The 20,787-nt window shown below is 44.4% G+C and overlaps 1 protein-coding gene across 8 annotated transcripts in view; it reads right to left on the minus strand.

Annotated features, from left to right (window-relative positions):
• fhod3b (formin homology 2 domain containing 3b) overlaps positions 1-20,787 on the minus strand; it is a 679,123-nt gene that overhangs the window by 171,054 nt on the left and 487,282 nt on the right. For 5 of the 8 annotated variants that reach the window (XM_070880475.1, XM_070880473.1, XM_070880474.1 and 2 more), the window contains exons 8-10: positions 18,674-18,768; positions 15,757-15,900; positions 10,249-10,496 (exon numbers count right to left, since the gene is read on the minus strand). In XM_070880475.1, the coding sequence (XP_070736576.1) occupies positions 10,249-10,496; positions 15,757-15,900; positions 18,674-18,768 (487 nt within the window). Of the gene's footprint in view, positions 1-8,744; positions 8,838-10,248; positions 10,497-15,756; positions 15,901-18,673; positions 18,769-20,787 lie in introns of all 8 variants that reach the window. The other 3 variants (XM_070880470.1, XM_070880469.1, XM_070880468.1) reach the window with 1 other exon arrangement.

The raw sequence follows: 20,787 nt of genomic DNA on the forward strand, positions 1-20,787 counted from the left end.
TGCGGCCTAATTTTACAACCATTATTCCAAACTTGATGACAGGCATGGCTGAAAAGTCAAGTCGTCAGACCATACCAGTGTTTTAATGACTAGCTGAGCATCCGATGTACAGTTATAGCAAACAAATTTATGAGTGCGACTGTCATTTAAAATATTCTATCTTACCAACCTCACAAGTGACCCAGATGACATTACTGTAGGTTACTGAAGAGTATTTGTGTCCCTATTAACGGGCACTTAGAGCCATGGTTGGTACTGAGAAGGAAAGCACATATTGTCCTGGAACAGCTTCATCAAGGTTACAGCAAAGGGTCATCTCATGTATTTATAGTGCAGTTTATAAAGGCACGTTAAATGGCCACCAAGTTATGTAACATTTCTATCTTTGCAACGTCCTGCTGCTGTTATGATGAAACAAAAGGAACTCATTTCTACATTTTACAGCTCTCCATAGGTTTTCATTGTTCTCAGTGTCAAGGACAACTCCAGTAAGTGAGCCAAAATACGATCTCAGAGGATGCCATCCCATGCCAACTGGGCACTAGTCAGGTAGAGGACACCTTCAGAATCAGGGATGGAAATCCAGCTGCTGCAGAAGGTCCAGGAGGAAATGGCCACAGGCTACTGGGCCTCACAACCAGCAGCCAAAAGCCTTCCTGCCAGAAGCCACTTCTGGAGATCCATTGGCTACCTATAAATGAAGGCTGAGATTATCACTGTTGGCTGCTTTGCTTTCTCTGCCTGTCCACTCTCAGGGCCATTCACACCCACTGTCAGCCATCCACCCACTCGGCATACCTGGAAGAAAATGAGGCAGATCCTCTTCCCATTTCATTTCCATGACTGTCCAATGCAAGAACTCAAGGGAAGCCCTTTAAAATCCCAGGGCAACAGAAAGAGGATGGAGTCCTGGCAGAATGGGCCTGTGCCCATTTTTCTTCTTCAGTGTATCCCAAAGGTAGACACACTTGGGCTGCACAGCTGAGGAAAAGTGGCCCAAATTCTGCTATAATGCAGCCTCTCCCAGAGTCAAATACAAGGCCTTGTTGATGTGAATTTCCCTCTCATACCCTCATACCCTCAGAGTGTTTCAGATAGTGGGAGGATAATCAGTTTGTCGCACCATGCGAGAATAAGTTAATCAGGTTAATTAAAGCATAAATTAAACAGTCACCAATAGATCATTACAGCAGATTTCATTAACTTACAATGTTTAATTTATACCTCCTCACCGCCCCCACTTCCCCCGCCCCCAATCCCGCCAGGTAATGGAAATTTTCCCAGCAAGATTGGCAGCATTGGGATTGCTTCGAGCTCCCCATAAATCTGCCCATGACTCAATTGTTAGAACTAACACAGACAGCGCCGATACTCCCAATGGCACTGTAACTTCAGCAAGTGATAGGATTTCACAACAGTTTCAGTCGGCAAGTTAGAATCATATGATGAGTATCTGGCAAGAACTGAAATTCTGTTTGCAAAGGTTTAGCTGTTCCAAAAGGGGAGGTCCCAGAAGACTGGAAAACTGCAAATGTAACACCCCTATTTAAAAAAGGAGGCAGCCAAAAAGCAGGAAACTATAGACCAGTTAGCCTAACATTTGTGGTTGGGAAGATGTTGGAGTCCATTATTAAAAAAGCAGTTGCAGGACATTTGGAAAAGCAAAATTTGGTCAGGCAGAGTCAGCATGGATTTATGAAGGGGAAGTTATGTTTGACAAATTTGCTAGAATTCTTTGAGGATGTAACGAACAGGGTGGATAAAGGGGAATCAGTGGATGTAATGTATTTGGACTTCCAGAAGGCATTTGACAAGGTGCCACATAAAAGGTTACTGCACAAGATACAAGATCATGGGGTTGGGGGTAATATATTAGCATGGATAGAGGATTGGCTAACGAACAGAAAACAGAGAGTAGAGATAAATGGTTCATTCTCTGGTTGGCAACCAGTAACGAATGGGGTGCTGCAGAGATCAGTGCTGGGACCCCAGCTATTTACAATCTATATTAACGATTTAGAGGAAGGGACTGAGTATACGCATCAAGTTTGCAGACAATACAAAGATGGGAGGAAAAGCAATGTGTGAGGAGGGCACACAAAACCTGTAAAAGGACATAGACAGGCTAAGTGAGTGGGCAAAAATTTGGCAGATGGAGTATAATATTGGAAAGTGCGAGGGCATGCATTTTGGCAGAAAAAAAATCAAAGAGCAAGTTATTATTTAAATGGAGAAAGATTGCAAAGTGCTGCAGTACAGCGGGACCTGGGGGTACTTGTGCATGAAACACAGAAGGATAGTGTGCAGGTACAGCAAGTGATCAGGAAGGCCAATGATATCTTGGCCTTTATTGGAAAGGGGATGGAGTATAAAAGCAGGGAAGTCTTGCTACTCTTGGATTGCAAAGACATTTACTGGGAGGCCACACCTGGAATACTGCGTGCAGTTTTGGTCTCCATATTTACGAAAGAATATGCTTACTTTGGAGGCAGTTCAGAAAAAGGTTCACTAGGTTGATTCCAGAGATGAGGGGGTTGACTTATGAGGAAAGGTTGAGTAGGTTGGGGCTCTACTCATTGGAATTCAGAAGAATGAGAGGTGATCTTATCGAAACATATAAGATTATGAGGGGGCTTGACAAGGTGGATGCAGAGAGGATGTTCCACTGGCGGGGGAGACTAGAACTAACTAGAGGGCATGATCTTAGAATAAGGGGCCACCCATTTAGAACTGAGATGAGGAGAAATTTCTTCTCTCAGAGGGTTGTGAATCTGTGGAATTTGCTGCCTCAGAGAGCTGTGGAAGCTGGGACATTGAATGAATTTAAGACAGAAATAGACAGTTTCTTAAACGATAAAGGGATAAGGGGTTATGGGGAGCGGGCAGGGAAGTAGACCTGAGTCCATGATCGGATCAGCCATGATCTTATTGAACAGCGGAACAGGCTCGAGGAGCCATATGGCCTTCTCCTGCTCCTATTTCTTATGTTTTTATGTTCTTATGTATCTAGCGGTAGATATTTCAAGTCCTCCCATGCTGTGATCATGCAATGGCCCAGAAAACCCAACCTATAATTTTTGTAAACATTCATTTTAATTCACTCTTGGATTGCAAAGACATTTACTGGGATGGTCTTCATAGCTAAAAGAAAGATAGAAGATGCACTTATATAGCGCCTTTCAAGACCTCACAATGTCCCAAAGGGGCTTTATAGCCAATAAAGTACTTTTGAAGCATAGTCACTGTTGTAATATACAAAACGTGGCAGCCAATTTGCACACAACAAGATCTCACAAACAGCAATGTGATAATGACTAGATTATCTGTTTTAGATATAAGAACATAAGAAATAGGAGCAGGAGTAGGCCATATGGCCCCTCGAGGCTGATTTGATCATGGAATCCGCTCCACTTCCCTGCCCGCTCCGCATAACCCCTTATCACCTTATCGTTTAAGAAACTGTCTATTTCTGTCTTAAATTTATTCAACATCCCAGCTTCCACAGCTCTCTGAGGCAGCAAATTCCACAGATTCACAACCCTCTGAGAGAAGAAATTTCTCCTCATCTCAGTTCTAAATGGGTGGCCCCTTATTCTAAGATCATGCCCTCTAGTTAGTTCTAGTCTCCCCCGCCAGTGGAAACATCCTCTCTGCATCCACCTTGTCAAGCCCCCTCATAATCTTATACGTTTCGATAAGATCACCTCTCATTCTTCTGAATTCCAATGAGTAGAGGCCCAACCTACTCAACCTTTCCTCATAAGTCAACCCCCTCATCTCTGGAATCAACCGAGTGAACCTTTTTCTGAACTGCTTCCAAAGTAAGCATATCCTTTCGTAAATATGGAGACCAAAACTGCACGCAGTATTCCAGGTGTGGCCTCACTAATACCCTGTATTGCTGTAACAAGACTTCTCTGCTTTTATACTCCATCCCCTTTGCAATAAAGACCAAGATTCCATTGGCCTTCCTGATCAATTGCTGTACCTGCACACTATCCTTCTGTGTTTCATGTACAAGTACCCCAGGTCCCGCTGTACTGCAGCACTTTGCAATCTTTCTCCATTTAAATAATAACTTGCTCTTTGATTTTTTTCTGCCAAAATGCATGACCTCACACTTTCCAACATTATACTCCATCTGCCAAATTTTTGCCCACTCACTTAGCCTGTCTATGTCCTTTTACAGATTATGTGTGTCCTCCTCACACATTGCTTTTCCTCCCATCTTTGTATCATGAGTAAACCTGGCTACGTTAGACACAGTTCCTTCTTCCAAGTCGTTAATATAGATTGTAAATAGTTGGGGTCCCAGCACTGATCCCTGCAGCACCCCACTCGTTACTGATTGCCAACCCGAGAATGAACCATTTATTCCGACTCTCTGTTTTCTGTTTGTTAGCCAATCTTCTTTCCATGCTAATATATTACCCCCAACCCCATGAACTTTTATCTTGTGCAGTAACCTTTTATGTGGCACCTTGTCAAATGCCTTCTGGAAGTCCAAATACACCACATCCACTGGTTCCCCTTTATCCACCCTGCTTGTTACATCCTCAAAAAATTCCAGCAAATTTGTCAAACATGACTTCCCTTCATAAATCCATGCTGACTCTGCCTGACCAAAGTTTTCTTTTCCAAATGTCCTGTTACAGCATCTTTAATAATGGACTCCAACATTTTCCCAACCTAAGATGTTAGGCTAACTGGTCTATAGTTTTCTGCTTTTTGTCTGCCTCCTTTTTTGAATAGGTGCATTACATTCGAGGTTTTCCAATCTGCTGGGTGAGAGATAAATATTGGTCAGGACACTAGGGATAACTCCCTTGCTCTTCTTCAAAATAGTGCCATGGGATCTATTACGTCCACCTGAGAGGGCAGATGGGCCTCGGTTTAACGTCTCATCTGAAAGACGGCACCTGCGACAGTGCAACACTCCCTCAGCACTGCACTGGAGTGTCAGCCTAGATTCAACTGAACCCACAACCTTCTGACCCAGAGGCGAGAATGATACCCAGTGAGCATTGGCTGACACTGCAAAATGAATAGAGAGTCTGCTACTATGCTAATATGTGTTGAATGTAACCCAAGCAGCATGGAAAATATCTTCCATGAACCAACATCAGAAGTGAAGGGAAAACAAGATCTTGATCTGGCATACATGGGTAAAAGGTAATTATAATATTGCATGGCCAAAGGAACATGGCAGAATGGCAATGACTTAACAGTGAATGAGAGGAGGTTTCAACAGTTTTAATAATCAAGCAGGATCTGGAAACTAGATGCAGCAGACCTTGCATTTATTGTCGAAAGCAAAATTCATTATGGGCAATTAACAGTGTGGAATTTAATCCAAATCTTTTGGTGGCTTTGTTAAAAGTAGTGAATTAAATTCTAATAAAATAAACACACTCTAATCCTTTTGAAACTGTAAATAATTATACTATAATTTGTACCAAATTGTGATAAAAGGAGCGAAGATTTTACCCAATCTCGGTGGTCCCCTTTGACAGGTGGTCCCCTAATGCTGCAACGTAATGTTATTGTAAAGAACCTATAAAGCGAATGGCTAATATCCGGCAATTCGAGTAATCAAAGGACTCGGACCATCAGTGTTTGGATAAGCAGCATTTCAGTGGAAAGAAACATCTTCAGCCAAGCATTCTGTTTGATCTAGCAGCAAGCTTTAAAATCTTCCGCCTTATGAAGATTTATGTTTTTGCACTGTGTAAACAACCATTAAAGAAAGGGCTTTTATTCTGTTTCAGCCACTTAACATCTCTGAATCGTGCAGAATCTGTAACAGTTTAATTCATGACCAGAAACCTTTCAGTGCTAGCTGCTCACACTTCTCTAGTTAAACACATATTTAGGAGATTCAAGCTTCATACTGAATGCGTTTATAGTTCAGTAAAACAGAAAAGTTACAACAAGCCAAAATCCCGCTCATATTTTCTAACCATTTCTCATCTGTCTGCTTCACTCAATGAGAGGATCAAACATTCCTTAGTCAAGTATGGCACAGGGTGATGAAAACAGAGGAGGCTGAGGGGAAACCTTATTGGTGTATAAAATTATGAGGGGCCTAGAGAGTGTGGATAGGAAGGACCTATTTCCCTTAGCTGAGGGCTCAACAACTAGGGGGCATAAATTTAAAGTAATTGGTCAGAGGTTTAGAGGAGATTTGAGGGGAAATTTCGATGGGGGTCTGGAACTCTCTGCCTGAAAGGGTGGTGGAGGCAGAAACCCTCACCACATTTAAAAAGTACTTGGATGTGCACTTGAAGTGCCGTGACCTACAGGGCTACGGACCAAGAACTGGAAAGTGGGAATAGGCTGGATAGCTCTTTGTCGGCCAACGCGGACACGATGGGCCGAAATGACCTCATTCTGTGTTGTAAATTTCTATGATTCTATAACACAATCAAAATCTTACCTATACACACAGTCAGGAAAGTACAATTTCACCATTCTCCCCAGCTACTGTTGCCAAGAGGGCAACCAGCAAATGGGCCTTGACCTCCATCCTGCAGACAGTAACCGTTATTCCTCCTCGCATGACTAATTGTTCCCCTTAGAGTATGAGTAGTGTGTTATCAATAAATTCCTCACAGAAAAATGGCATTAATTGTGACCTTTAACAACTGTTGGAAAGGCAGGAGTCCCAGCCTTCTCCGTGTCGGGAAATGATTCAGATCACTGTGCTGCCAGGCCCTCATTCTTTGCCAGGCAGTTCTCTTTTCCAGGCAGTTCTCTTTTCCATGGATTATTTCTGACCACGCATTTGTTTCGAACAACAGGAATGTCTGTGAGTGGTGAATGGAGGGAGATTGGGCAACTTCTTCCCAAATAATCAAAAGTTCCATGCAAGCTACACACTGCAAGTAGATCTGACCCTCAGCCTAAACAATGTGATGAGGCAACGTTTATCAGCACCAGCCGAGTGCAGATTTGATCTCCGACTCGGTCAAGTTCCCTGTCCTGCCCACATCACTCGGGAAGGGAGGAGAAGGGCAGGAAAGTGGAAGCCACACGCTTCCCACATGCTAGAACAGGGGAAGGAAAACACTTGGAAAAATCATTCCAGGGTATTCTTGCTGGTTCAAAGCATTTGGGGGAAAGTCCAGGGGCACATTATCTGTTTGGCACTTCAACCAGAGCCAATGGCCACTTTAGGCTGAAGACAATGAGCAAACAAATTTGCATCTATACTGCATTTTATCCCATTCTCAGGATGTCCTGAAGCTTGTTACAACAAATGGATTTAATTTGTTATAAGGCACTCTTATTTCAGTAAAGTCCTGATAGCTTGAGGCCATATGATTCAAATTAGTGGGCAATTCAAATTATTGGGGGTAAACAATGACTGAGCTAACAGGAGTTGGTCGTATGTAGACAAATGTGATGGCCGATTTTCACGCAGCAATGCCCCTTAAACAGCAAAGGAATGATCAAATAATCCGGTTTTTGGCGGTACTGGTTGAGGGATCAATGTAGGCCATGACATGGTGAGATTTTCCATTCTTCAAATATGCCGTGGGATCTCTTACCTTAACCTGAGCAGATTGACAGGCCTTGGCTCAACATTACATTACATCTAAAGGCCGCCACCTCTGACAATGCAGCACTCTGTCAGTGTGGAAGCGAATTGTCAGCCTAGATGATGTGCTCAAGTCAGACGTGAAGCTTCAACCCATTGAGAATGGAGCCAAGCTGACACAGAAGAAAAATCGCATGCCAGGTACAACAGAGGCTGCAGCTTGGAAGAGTGTTGGCGTGTGTATTCTGAAGGGGAGTGGACAGAACCAAAAGTAAATTGTTGTCACCTGCATGGGGTAAGGAAGGGAAGGGGAGGGGTGAAGAAGGGAAGGGAAAGGGAGAGGAGGGGTGAAGAAGCGAATGGGTGGGAAGGGGTGAAGAAGGGAAGAGAAGGGGAGAGGAGGGGTGAAGAAGGGAAGGGGAGGGGAGGGGTGAAGAAGGGAATGGGTGGGAAGGGGTGGGGAGGGGTGAAGAAGGGAAGGGGCGAGGAGGGGTGAAGAAGGGAAGGGGAGGGGAGGGGTGAAGAAGGGAAGGGGAGGGGAGAGGAGGGGTGAAGAAGGGAATGGGTGGGAAGGGGTGAAGAAGGGAAGGGAAGGGGAGAGGAGGGGTGAAGAAGAGAAGGGAAGGGGAGAGGAGGGGTGAAGAAGAGAAGGGGTGGGAAGGGGTGGGGAGGGGTGAAGAAGGGAAGGGGCGAGGAGAGGTGAAGAAGGGAAGGGGAGGGGAGAAGAAGGGAAGGTGTAAAGTACGGAAGGGAAGGGTTGAAGTATGGAAGGTCCCAGTAAATATGCGCCTGTTTATTTACATCTGCACGCTGCGACCTTTGCATTTTGAGCTGTTTCTTCAGTCCTGTTTGAATGCCATCCTCTTCTTATAGCATCCACTCCAGTATCGTCCCACGTCAAGACGTCTGTTCATGCTACACCACTGACAAAAGCCCCACAAATTTTATGAAAGCAAAAAAACTTAGGAAAAATTGCAACTTTGTCTCAACTTTTCTGGAGTTCTGCCTGTTGTAAACGATGAAAATTAGGCCCGAAAAGGACAATTGCTACAAAAATAAAGTAGATTGCTTACTAATATAGACACAGCAGGTCCAGCCACAAAAGCTTTTCACATCAGCCCCTCATTCCCAGATAGGTGAAGCACAAGGAGCAGGAGAGTGATCCCGCTGCAATCATGCAATTCAATGCAGCCCCTGTACTTACTCATTATGTGCTGTGTGATTTGCCTCAAATACATCATCAGGCAGGTTTGGTTCATCGGCATGGCAGATCATGTCGCGCCCAGCCTCATCTTTGCTGAACATAGTAAATTGGATGTCAAAAACATGAATGAATGAATGAGACTAAATCAGACATGAACTGTGGAGTGTAGGAGGACATGGAGCCATAGAGCAGGAAGCTGAGTGTTAGGATTCCGCACTGAGGTGGACAAGGCTTTCATTTTGCTGCAGCGTAAGGATTTCGGTTCAGGTGGGCGTTACCACTAGGAGGCAAGAACCTCTATTTGGAGATGTAAACTTTTGATTAAACTCTTGAATTTATGTGGAAAAGCAGAAAGGAATCAAAGTAAACACTTCCTTTAGACTTTGACAGCCATTGCACTCGTTTCGAATGTTGAATACAGGAGTATAGGCTGCTGTAGACTATGAGACACAATGGGTCTGGTATTCCCTTTAGGTACAAGCTATGTGCACAGAACAGGGTGTGATTGCTCCAAGCTTAATAAGGTTAGTCTCACTTGGCCATGAGCACAGAGCTGAGTCATGTCACAACCACATGTAGATTATATTTAAGTGAACAGCTCCATTTTGACAGTCATGTTTGTCTCTAAACCAATAAAAAAAAAGGCCAGAGTGCAAAGGCAACACATTCCTAAAAAGTGAACTTAGCTAGCGTTTATATCTTACAACTGACCTTCAGCATCTTGGTAGAAGTTGACTCTTGTTGACACTATCACAGAAACGGGAATTAAGAACACAAGCACTGACATAAAGTCACCACCTGTCCCTCCAGGCAGTAGAAAAGTCAGCGTGCTGATATTGTTAGTCATTCCACCTACAGCTTAGAGGGTTTCTGGCTACAGTGTCTTCTCTTGAATGAAATGTTCATTCCCAATTGCCAACGTAACGAACTATTCTCATTCAATTGGCATGAATGCACGTGAACCCATAATGATGTTCTTGCGTGTCAAAGCAGGTTGTGCAGCCCATCTCATTTCACAATTGGGAACCTTCCTCCCCCTGCAATCACTGCGGTATAATTCCAGATTTTTATGGATGCGAGATATTTTAATCTGTGCTTATTCACCTGCAGCAAAGTTTCCTGTTGCACTATTCTATGGAAGCGCATAATTACATCACCGTTTCGGAACTGGATAGGCTGGAGTGCGTGTGAATTTAGACACCAGCTGATTAGGATTTTTGGCTCCTGCGATAATATAAATATTAATAGCCGACAGGCTCTGTTGCGGCTATTTTACTCTTTAAAACATGGGCCCTAGTCGCACCCCAAATTCACGTGTGATATGGCAACTAATGCAAGAAGGTATGCCAGGATAAAAAGCAAAGTTAAATGACATGATCGCAGCTGGGGATTAACGGCAAGTGGAGGGGACGGAGTAAAGACCACTTCACAGTAAAGACCAAAGTTACAGGACCACAGCTCAATATGGTTTCTGCGCTTGGTTCAAATGTTGCCAAACACTTACTTTTCGATGAGATCTTCGTGCCTCTGGCCATTGGGCGACAGGAAGAGTGAACTTAAATGGCTAGGCAGGGGACTGCAAGGACTCGCAGGGGCAGACAATGAGCTCTTCATACTCTGCACCGAATGCCTTCGGCTTCTCCGTCGTTCTAAACCGCGTCGCTCATTCACACCGAGGCTTGATCTTCTCCGGTCCTTGCGTCCACTCAGAGTGACGCTATCATCATCTCCATCTTCATGTTTCAGGCCCATCTGTAAATCAATTAAGGAAAGTGATTTACACTCCTTTGCAAATGCAAAAATTCACAGTCAATTTCATTTGTTTTCCCAAGTGTAAACCTCTCGGGCTAGAAACTCATCAACCTTCCCCCACATTTTTCAGTGGCATTTCGTTGCTTTGGGTGGAAAATGGTTCTGCGGGAAATTCAGTGAAGTCTTTCGCCGGTGGTTTTGAAAGGCCGCTAGAGAGCGGGCCGCCGGCGTGCAAGACTGGAAAAATGCGCTTTCGCCCGAGTTTGGCCACAGCAGTGACCTGTAGATAGGGTAAAAAAAAAACACAGAGGAAAAACATGTCGGTACAGCCCTTGGAAACTGTGGTACGTATGAAAACCTGCAAAAAAAAGCCAAGTTAAAGTTAATTTTTTAATTCTTTTGCAGCGATTCACTAGAAAAGGGTCTTGTGAATGTTTTGCGATTTTTTTTATTTTTTGGAAAATATGTTGTGTATTTTCCTGCCTCCCTTTGCCCAACTTGCAGCGGTAATTGGCCTCGGGCCAAAGTTGGCAAGGATCGCGGTTTCCGCCACAAATCCTCGTGCAATGCCAATTTTTCCCGCCGGGCAGATTGTTTCCCCATTTTTTCACGAATTTTCCGCCTTGAAATCATAGCGGAGTCATCGTGTTTTTTTGGCGGCAAACTAGTGGCAGCGGTTTTTCATGAATTTCCAGCCCTATGTTATTTATTTTTCATTGTTAGCAAGGCTGGCATTTATTGCCCATCTCTAATTGCCCTGAGAAGGTGGCAATGCCTTCTTCTTCAACCCCTACAGTCCGTGTGGTGAAGGTACTCCCACAATACTGCATCAGTTTGATACAACTGCTAGGCCATTTCAGAGAGCAGTTCAGAATCAACTACATTGGTGTGGGACTGGAGATCAAGTAAGTTATTCCCTTGTGTTAGTTCTCTCAACATCTTCCGCAAGCCCAGTCTGTCAGCTATAACCTTCAGGACTCGGCCAGCTTGGTCAGTGGTGGTACTACCAAGCTATTCTTGGTGATGGGCATTGAAGTTCCCCCACCCAGAGTACAGTCTGCATTCTTGCTACCCTCAGTGCTTCTGTCAAGTGGTCAACATGTAGGAGTATTGATTCATCAGTTGACGAAGGGTGGCAATCAGCAGGAGATTTCCTTGTCCACGTTCGACCTGAAGCCATGAGATTTCATGGGGTCCGGTGTCAATGTTGAGGACTCCCAGGGCCATTCCCACCTGACTGTACATCACTGTGCGCCTGCCTCTGCTGGGTCTGTCCTGCCGATGGGACAGGACTTACCCAGGGATGGTGATGGAGGAATCTGGGACGTTGGCCGACAGGTATGCTTCTGTGAGTATGACTATGTCAGGCGCTTTGATGAGTCTGTTGGACAGCTCTCCCAACTTTGGCACCAGTCCCCAGATGAGGAGGACTATGCAGGGTTGACTGGGCTGGGTGTGTTTGCCTCGTGTCTGAATTCAAAGCCAAGTGGTCCATCCGGTATTGTTGTTCTTATTCTTTTTTTGTAGCGGTTTGATACAACGGAGTGGCTTGCTGGGCCCTTTCAGAGGGCAGTTAGTCAACTACATTGGTGTTGAATTGGAGTCATGTATAGGCTAGACTGGGTAAGGATGGCAGCATTTCCTTTCCTAAAGAACATTAGTGAACCAGTTGGGTTTTTACAACAATCTAACAGCTTTGTTGTCACTTTTACTGATGCCAGCTTTAAAAAAATTTTTATTTAATTGAATTCAAAAATCACAAACTGTCATGGTGGAATTTGAAGTTGCATTTTCCAGATTATTAGTCCAGGAGCATAACCACTACACTGTTGTGGAATTTGGGAATGTAGATCAGGTATGAAGGCCCAAACAAACTCCAAGGTATAGAACAGCAAGACTCCCTCCTTTAGGAAGTGTCACTCTACTTTGTGCCAGATGTCAGCTCGAGTCATTACAACAGCAACTTATATTTATATAGCGCCTTTAACGTAGTGAAATGTCCCAAGGCGCATCACGGGAGTATTATGAGACAAAAAATTTGACACCGAGTCAATTAAGGAGAAATTGGGATTGGTGACTAAAAGCTTGGTTAAAAATGTAGGTTTTAAGGAGCGTCTTAAAGGAGGAAAGAGAGGTAGAGAGGTGGAGAGGTTTAGGCAGGGAATTTCAGAGCTTAGGGCCTAGGCACGGCTACCAATGGTTAAGCGATTAAATCAGGGATGCTCAAGAGGGCAGAATTAGAGGAACGCAGATACCTTGGGGGGCATTGTGGAGCTGGAGGAGATTACAGAGATAGGGAGGGGTGAGGCCATGGAGGGATTTGAAAACAAGTATGAGAATTTTTGAAATCAAGGCGTTGCTTAACCAGGAGCCAATGTAGGTCAGCGAGCACAGGGGTGATGGATGAGTGGGACTTGGTGCGAGTTAGGACACGGGCAGCCGAGTTTTGAATAATCTCAAGTTTACGCAGGGTAGAATGTGGGAGGCCAGCCAGGAGTGCATTGGAATAGTCAAGTCTAGAGGTAACAAAGGCATTACACCAGATTAAGCATACATTTAAACTACAATTACAGCAAAACTATTGCATCAGCGTTAGAAACTGAGATATAAATATACCCTCAGGCCACCTCCAGGATCTGGGCTGCATCACGGGCCTAAACTTGATTTCAGTGATTTGATTCCCAAATTACATTGCAAACTTTGCCTCAAACAGCAGCTGGAATCCTAGCGCATTGACAATAACAAACTAATACAGGTAACCTGTGACAGATAAATGTATTAGGGGACAAATATAATGAGAAACACAAATTAAAATGAATTTATCTCCTGTGATAGTATGCGATAGGGAAGTCTCGCTACAGCTATACAAGATATTGGTGAGGCCACACCTGGAATACTGCGTGCAGTTTTGATTTCCATATTTACGAAAGGATATACTTGCTTTGGAGGCAGTTCAGAGAAGGTTCACTAGGTTGATTCCAGGGATGAGGGGGTTGACTTATGAGGAAAGGTTGAGCAGGTTGGGCCTCTACTCATTGGAGTTCAGAAGAATGAGAGGTGATCTTATCGAAACGTATAAGATTATGAGGGGGCTTGACAAGGTGGATGCAGAGAGGATGTTTCCACTGATGGGGGAGACTAGAACTAGAGGGCATGATCTTAGAATAAGGGGCCGCCCATTTAAAACAGAGATGAGGAGGAATTTTTTCTCTCAGAGGGTTGTAAATTTGCTGCCTCAAAGAGCTGTGGAAGCTAGGACATTGAATACATTTGAGACAGAAATAGACAGTCTCTTGAGCGATAAGGGGATAAGGGGTTATGGGGAGCGGGCGGGGAAGTGGAGCTGAGTCCATGATCTGATCAGCCATGATCTTATCGAATGGCAGAGCAGGCTCGAGGGGCCATATGGCCTACTCCTGTTCCTATTTCTTATGTTCTTATGTGTGGTGTTTAACTGACCTGTATTTTCTCTCTTGTGTGTGTGCTAAATAAGGTAACTAGTATCTTCGGTTGTGTATGGCATTCCATGGACCTCAAATCACAGCATGCGTTACCGAGCCTATAAAGGGTATTAGGTCATAAACAGGAAAAACGTCAGGGCATTGGAAAAGGAGCTGATACCTGGCATCAGACAGCTGAGCCAGAAGGGGAGACTGCAGGAGCTGAGCTTGTTTACACTGGAGAAGAGGATCTGATGGAGGGATTCAAGATCCTTAATGGTAACGAAAAACTGAATCCCCAGAAACTCTATCATGGTCTTAAGAACGACCACGAGGGAGTATAGGATGGAAGTTTGAAAAGTGATCAGACAGAACTACTGCACACGTTGAGGGGAATGGACAGATCAGGTAGATATATTGCACACATTGAAGGGAGGGGGATGGACAGATCAGATAGAACTACTGCACACTGTAGTAAACGCCACAGGCACTGTCCACCTATATTACTGGAGATTGATTTATGCAGGTTCTGTTTATTGATTAAAAACTGGTGCAAGATTTAGAACTGTCAATACCGATTATTGAAAAAAAAATGATTTATCTGGAACAAACATTTAACTTTCTAATTAAAATTATATATATTTTTTTTAAGTGCCAGAAACAATGTCAATAAAAAACAATTAAATAATTGCCACATTCAAAATAAAAACAGGAAATACACAACGGGTCAGTCAACATCTGTAAAGAGAAAAGACAGGTAAACATTTTGAGTGTGTACCCTTCAGAGCACGAACCAGTCTTTCCTCTGCAAAGGTGCAGACTGACCAACTGTGTATTCCCAGCATCTGCTGTTTTATTTTTCCTAGGCACTGCTAATTCAATCCATGTTACCTTTATTTTTCCATCCGAGTTGACTTTGGAACAATGAGGTGTGTTTGATCCATAATTTCTCCATGCATTTAGTTGCCAATTTCTGCAGTCAACCTCCAGGACAACTGAGAGAGGTATGGCTCAGTGACACCTCTCCTCCTATCCATCAGTCACATCTCAAGTGCACTGGCACCACTGCACACATCTGTTGTTATAACTTTGAGAGTTACAATTGGTCCCCACATAGCAAGGATGAAAGATTTGGGGGGGCAGGGGGGGGGGCAGTTTATGGGAAAGAGTGGAAATCAGCCAAGATTCCTGCTGCTGAGTGCTATCTAGTGACTCTTCTGAAAAATGTGTAGCTGAAGCCAATAGCGAGCTTAACTGTGCTGCCCTCAACCAAGGCTCAATAGTTTCCTGACACTCATAAGCTCACACTTGAAGAATGGTCACTTGGGTGAGCTACTGCCTTGCAGATTATTCCATATCCCAGCAGTGGGAGATGTGGAAAAAGTATCGGTTTGTATATTTTTAGGCCTCTGACATGACTGGGACTAAGCTTGTTGCCATTTGTCCTAATCCATCAGTGTGGCTTTTTCTCCTGTGATATCAAAAGCACATATGATCAACTTACATCGATGCTTAACAGAATGCCTGTAAACTGCTCCGTCTTTTCAAGAAAAGGTTAATCTGTTACATTGCTTATTGGAGACTGCAGTTTCATAATTTTATCACCCAACAATTTTCATCTGCAAGGCAAGTGCTGTATTTCCACAACCGCAGCTTAATTCCTGGGATTTCTGCTGGCATAAAGCTGAATATATGCCCACATGGGCCATGCCTCAGGCTGGCCTTCATAATGACACACAGGCACAATGCTCTTCCTCCCCAGCAGCCTTTTCAAAACAATGTCATTGTGTTCACATTGATACAGAAGTGTGAAACATTACCTCATAAATGTTGAATTGTTCGACCAAGTCTAAGTCAGTGCCTTTTTTGTTCAAGTGCCTCTGCGAAATAGCTTCCATCCCTTGTTCTTCCAGACAGTCCACTACATCATAGAAGGAATCTTGATCAGGCAAACCTGCCAAGGTCTGGGAATTCCAACAGAGCACATGAATACATTCATTCCATTAAGAGAGAGAAATTGTTAAGAAAGCACACGAAAAACGCATTTATAAAACGGCTTTAATGGAGGTTCGCTGTCAGCATTTCTACACTGCCACAGTTCACCGTTTAGACCAAATGTAGGCACTGAGATCTCGTCACGTTTGTGCTATTGCAGTGCGAGAGCAAGACGTTGGTTTGAAACTACTTACGAAAACTTTGAAACAAGTGTTTGGAAGTTTAGCTCTGCATTTTAGTGTACACGCACCTTGTATTTATATGGAATTCCTTTGTCTGTTATTTTAACAGGGACCATTAACCCCTTCACTCTAAATGAGTTAGTGCATCCGTTAAAATAGCTGAGAGAAGAGTTTCGTAAGTCTGTGTTTCTACATTAATATTCAAATAAATTAATTTCAAGACTTTTAAAAAATTACAACAATCTATTTTTGCAAAAATTGAGCTGGGCTTCCACTTGATTGTCATCTACCTACCTTCTCTCCGTCTGTCTGCCGTCTCTCATCTACCTGCCGTCTGTCCATCTGTCTGCCGTCTCTCCGTCTCTCGTCTACCTGCCGTCTGTCCGTCTGCCTGCCGTCTCTCCATCTGTCTGCCGTCTACCTGCCATCTCTCCGTCTCTCGTCTACCTGCCGTCTCTACGTCTGTCTGCCATCTACGTGCTGTCTCTCTGTCTGCTGTCTACTTGCTGTCTCTCTGTCTGCTGTCTACCTGCTGTCTACCTGCTGTCTCCCGCCTACCTGCCATCTTGCCGTCTGTCTGTCTGCCGTCTATCGGTCTGTCTGTCTGTCTGCCGTCTACCTGCCGTCTCCCGTCTACCTGCCGTCTCGCCGTCTGTCTGCCGTCTACCTGCTGTCTCTCCCTCTGTCTGCCGTCTCTCCCTCTGTCTGCCGTCTCTCTACCATCCCTCCATCTGCCTACCATCTACCTGCTGTCTCTCCATCTGGCTACCGTCTACCTGCCATTTCCTCATCCTTCGACCGTCTACGTGCCATCTCTCCTTCCGTCTGCCGTCCACCTGCCATTTCCCCATCTGTCTACCGTCTATCTGTTGTCTATCTACTGTTTATTATTTAAAGAGTGATGTATGAATGAGAAACAATATTGAATGGGTTAAAATGATGAAGGTGCTGACATAAGGGAGATCACTTCATCTTTAACCTTCGCACTGCCGAGCTCCCTTGCCGTTGCTCAGATATATATATTCCCCACTACGTAACCTCAGCACCAATAAACTTCTACAACCAGGACTTGACTTTTAATTATGTAGAAAAAGGAGCTGCAATCTTTATAAACCTAAACCTGCTACACATTGTTTACCAGATTAACCGAATGATTACACTAGTTAGTGAGAGTTAAGGAAAGGCAGATTGATGCCAGAATGGTTCCGTTAACTAGGCAGGAACAGAGGGACAGCAGACAGATGGCAGACAGGGAGAGAGGTGAGCATTGTCTATATAATGGAGTGGGGTGATGAGCTCAGTATTGGTATAGTGCAAGTAATGTGATCACACAATGGTGCAGTGTAATGCTGGGGGTACGGCTAGGTGCCCAGGTACTGCTGGCAGAGGTGTGCCTACTGGAAGGATATCAGCAATGCCCTTTGGAAGCATGCTGTTAAACGATATGAATATCAGTTGCGTCACCCCATGGATAATGAAAGTGCGCAGCTATATGTGAAGAAGAGGGTTTGATGTAAGCAAACTGCCCTATCCAATGAGCCCAGATTCAAGACATAAAGTGCCTGTCGCTTCAATTTAATAACCTCACCCGTGACTTCTTCATCCATGCTCAGTGGGTTATTACAGTTTCATCATTCATTGAAGAGTGAGGAGAAAAAGTTACAATCAAAAGGCTCTCAATTCTTACTTACTCCTGTGTTTCTGTCACTATTTGAGGCTGTTTTTACTGTTTTAGATCGCCCTCACTCACCTGCATGTCACGTCCCAGCTGCCCTCAGGCAGATAAGCTACTCCCGAGCCTCCGCCAAAGTTCCTTGGCCAGCTCGAGGTGATGCTGACAGCAAATAGCCGTACCCGCTGACACTGACTCTACCTCTCACTCAGTACCTTCCTCCCTGAACCCAAGGTTAGAAAATAGTCAACGAAGAGTCTTGAGTGCACATTTCCATCTCACCACTGGGTGGCGCAAATGTCAGTCACATTTGACCCCGTTTAATAGTGAGCTCCTTTTGAATTTGATTTGGGGGTTTTTAGGGTTATAATGATAACTTCATTAATATTCATTACGTGTTAGCAGGAAATGGAAAGAGTGTAAAGCGGGTTTCCCAATTTTATAATCTCCCCAACTTTGCTCGTCAAATGGAGGAAAATGTACTGCAATTTGCTTCAAAACAGCATTAAGGATCAAATCACTAATTGTACTCATTTTCACTGCAAAAGTTTGCAGATATTCACTCCTGCTGAGGAGCACACAAGTAAATCATTGATCTGAGGGCTTCAGAAGTGATAGACATCTGCCATGATGATAAAAACCAAAAATAAGTATTTCTGACTTTTGTCAAACTCAAAACAGGATGACAGCTGCTTTGTAATTCACCTCCCGTAGCATCACAGTGAAGCAGCCAGCCGAATGCAACCATCATTATACGGACAGAGATGGAATGCATTTGTTTAAAAGTTACTCCGTCATGTGCCCGGTGGTCACTTGGTTGCTATGTTACCAGGGCAACGGGCACATGGACCAGCAGGCACACCACAGTCAACTGGATATTGCACAAACCTTATTTATTAAAGTCATTGTGTAAACCAGAAGCTCGGTGTCAATCCCATCTTTTTCATCCAGTATTTCCGTAACGTTTGACCATGGTCTCACACCTGAAGAAAAATATAACAAGCACAATGTTAACAATCTGTCTGGCCCCAGAATTCCACACAAGTTGGAGTCCCTGCTAATGTAAGGAAACAGCAAGCTACAAACAGGAATATTGAATCTCTCGTGTGCGTCAGTAGTTTATCCACTTGGCATAATAAATTAAGGAATATCTACTTCTGCTACAACAACTGATGGTCTCCACCCCTGCCTCAGCTCATCCGCTGCTGAAGCCCTCATCCATGCCTGTATCACCTCTAGACTTGACTATTCCAACGCACTCCTGGCTGGCCTCCCACATTCTACCCAACGTAAACTTGAGGTTATCCAAAACTCGGCTGCCCATGTTCTAACTTGCATCAAGTCCCGCTCACCCATCACCCCTGTGCTCACTGACCTACATTGGCTCCCAGTTAAGCAACGCCTTGATTTCAAAATTCTCATCCATGTTTTCAAATCCCTCCATGGCCTCGCCCCTCCCTATCTCTGTAATCTCCTCCAGCCCCACAACCCCCCCGCCCCCGAGATATCTGCGCTTCTCTAATTCTTCCCTCTTGAGCATTCCTGATTATAATCACTCAACCATTGGTGGCCGTGCCTTCAGTTGCCTAGGCCCTAAGCTCTGGAATTCCCTGCCTAAACCTCTCCGCCTCTCTTTCCTTCTTTAGGATGTTTCTTAAAACCTCCCTCTTTGACCAAGTTTTTGGTCACCTGCCCGAATTTCTTCTTATATGGTTTGGTGTCAAACCTTTTGTCTCATAATACTCCTGTGAAGAGCCTTGGGATGTTTCACTATGTTAAAGGCGCTATACAAGTACAAGTTGTTGTTGTTGTTGTTGGATAAGACAGGGTAGCAGAATCCCTCAATGCCCTGGTGCCTCTCAGACATGACCAGTAGGAGTGAGAAAACCTCATCGCCAATAAGGGAATAGTTCTCATTTCTGAGACAACGGACGTGAAATTCTGTGGTCGATGCATCCTCGTGGGGCTCATGCCGATGGCACAGATCCTTGACAGCGTATGCCTGCGGAAGGCAATTCATTCAGCCTCAGTGGCCAGCACAGTTAAGTCTTGCCCAGCTCCTAAAATAAATTCTGTAAGCCATCTGCTGTCCCCTTCCTACTTAAAAAAAAAAAGTAATGCTCATCTTTGGGGTCCGGGCCCCAAATCCCAGCCTGGATGACCCCTCCCAGTACGCTCACTTGCACCAGAATTGGAGGCCTCTTCTCCCTGGTGTGGCAGCCGCTGATTTTACACGGGGTCTCCTGTAGGCTGTGGGATCAGGAAGTACCAATGTTGGGAGTCCCTATCCTTGGCCTTGCTGCCATTGACATATGTGCCCAATTAAGGGGGAGATTTAGGTCCCATATCTGATCACACCCTGCAGAGTCTCCTGGAAATCTCATTTTCCAGGGGATTCTGTCAGTCTCCTCCCTGGGAACTGGCAGAACTCAGCAGAACTTCAGCCCCAATGGCCTAGTGCTAATTCCTAGTGGCCTAGGTATAATGGTACAAGGCATCTTTTGCAGTTGGAAATTATCCTGAATGGGTATTATTTTCCTATGTCCTTCATTGGAACAACTTTAGCTTATGGTTCTTTTCAGCTTTTCCTTTTCCTAGATCTTTACAACAGTAAACTGTCCTGGGAATTCTTAAATTCCTGTATTTTTCATTCATTTGTGTCTTATTAATCATTTCCCTCAGAGTATGATAATCCTTCTGAGTTTGTGAGTTTCAGTGAAATGCCTGTTATCTCGTGACCCGAATGTGGCTCAGAAAGCAGGTCAAAGCCCAGCTCAGGAAGCACTGGCATTCAATGACTTTACTTTCTTTAAGATTCCCTCCGCCATGTACATGGTCAGCTACGAGACCGAACAAGCAGTCGATTCAGAGGCCACAGACGGTGGTGCTCAGTAACTAACAGCTTTCCTACATTGCAACAGTGACTATACTTCAAAAAAGTACTTCATTGGCTGTAAAGTGCTTTCGGACGTTGGGTGGTGCTAGGTGCTATATAAATGCAA

The sequence above is a fragment of the Pristiophorus japonicus genome, chromosome 5 (genome assembly GCF_044704955.1).
Source record: "Pristiophorus japonicus isolate sPriJap1 chromosome 5, sPriJap1.hap1, whole genome shotgun sequence".
Taxonomy (NCBI): domain Eukaryota; kingdom Metazoa; phylum Chordata; class Chondrichthyes; family Pristiophoridae; genus Pristiophorus; species Pristiophorus japonicus.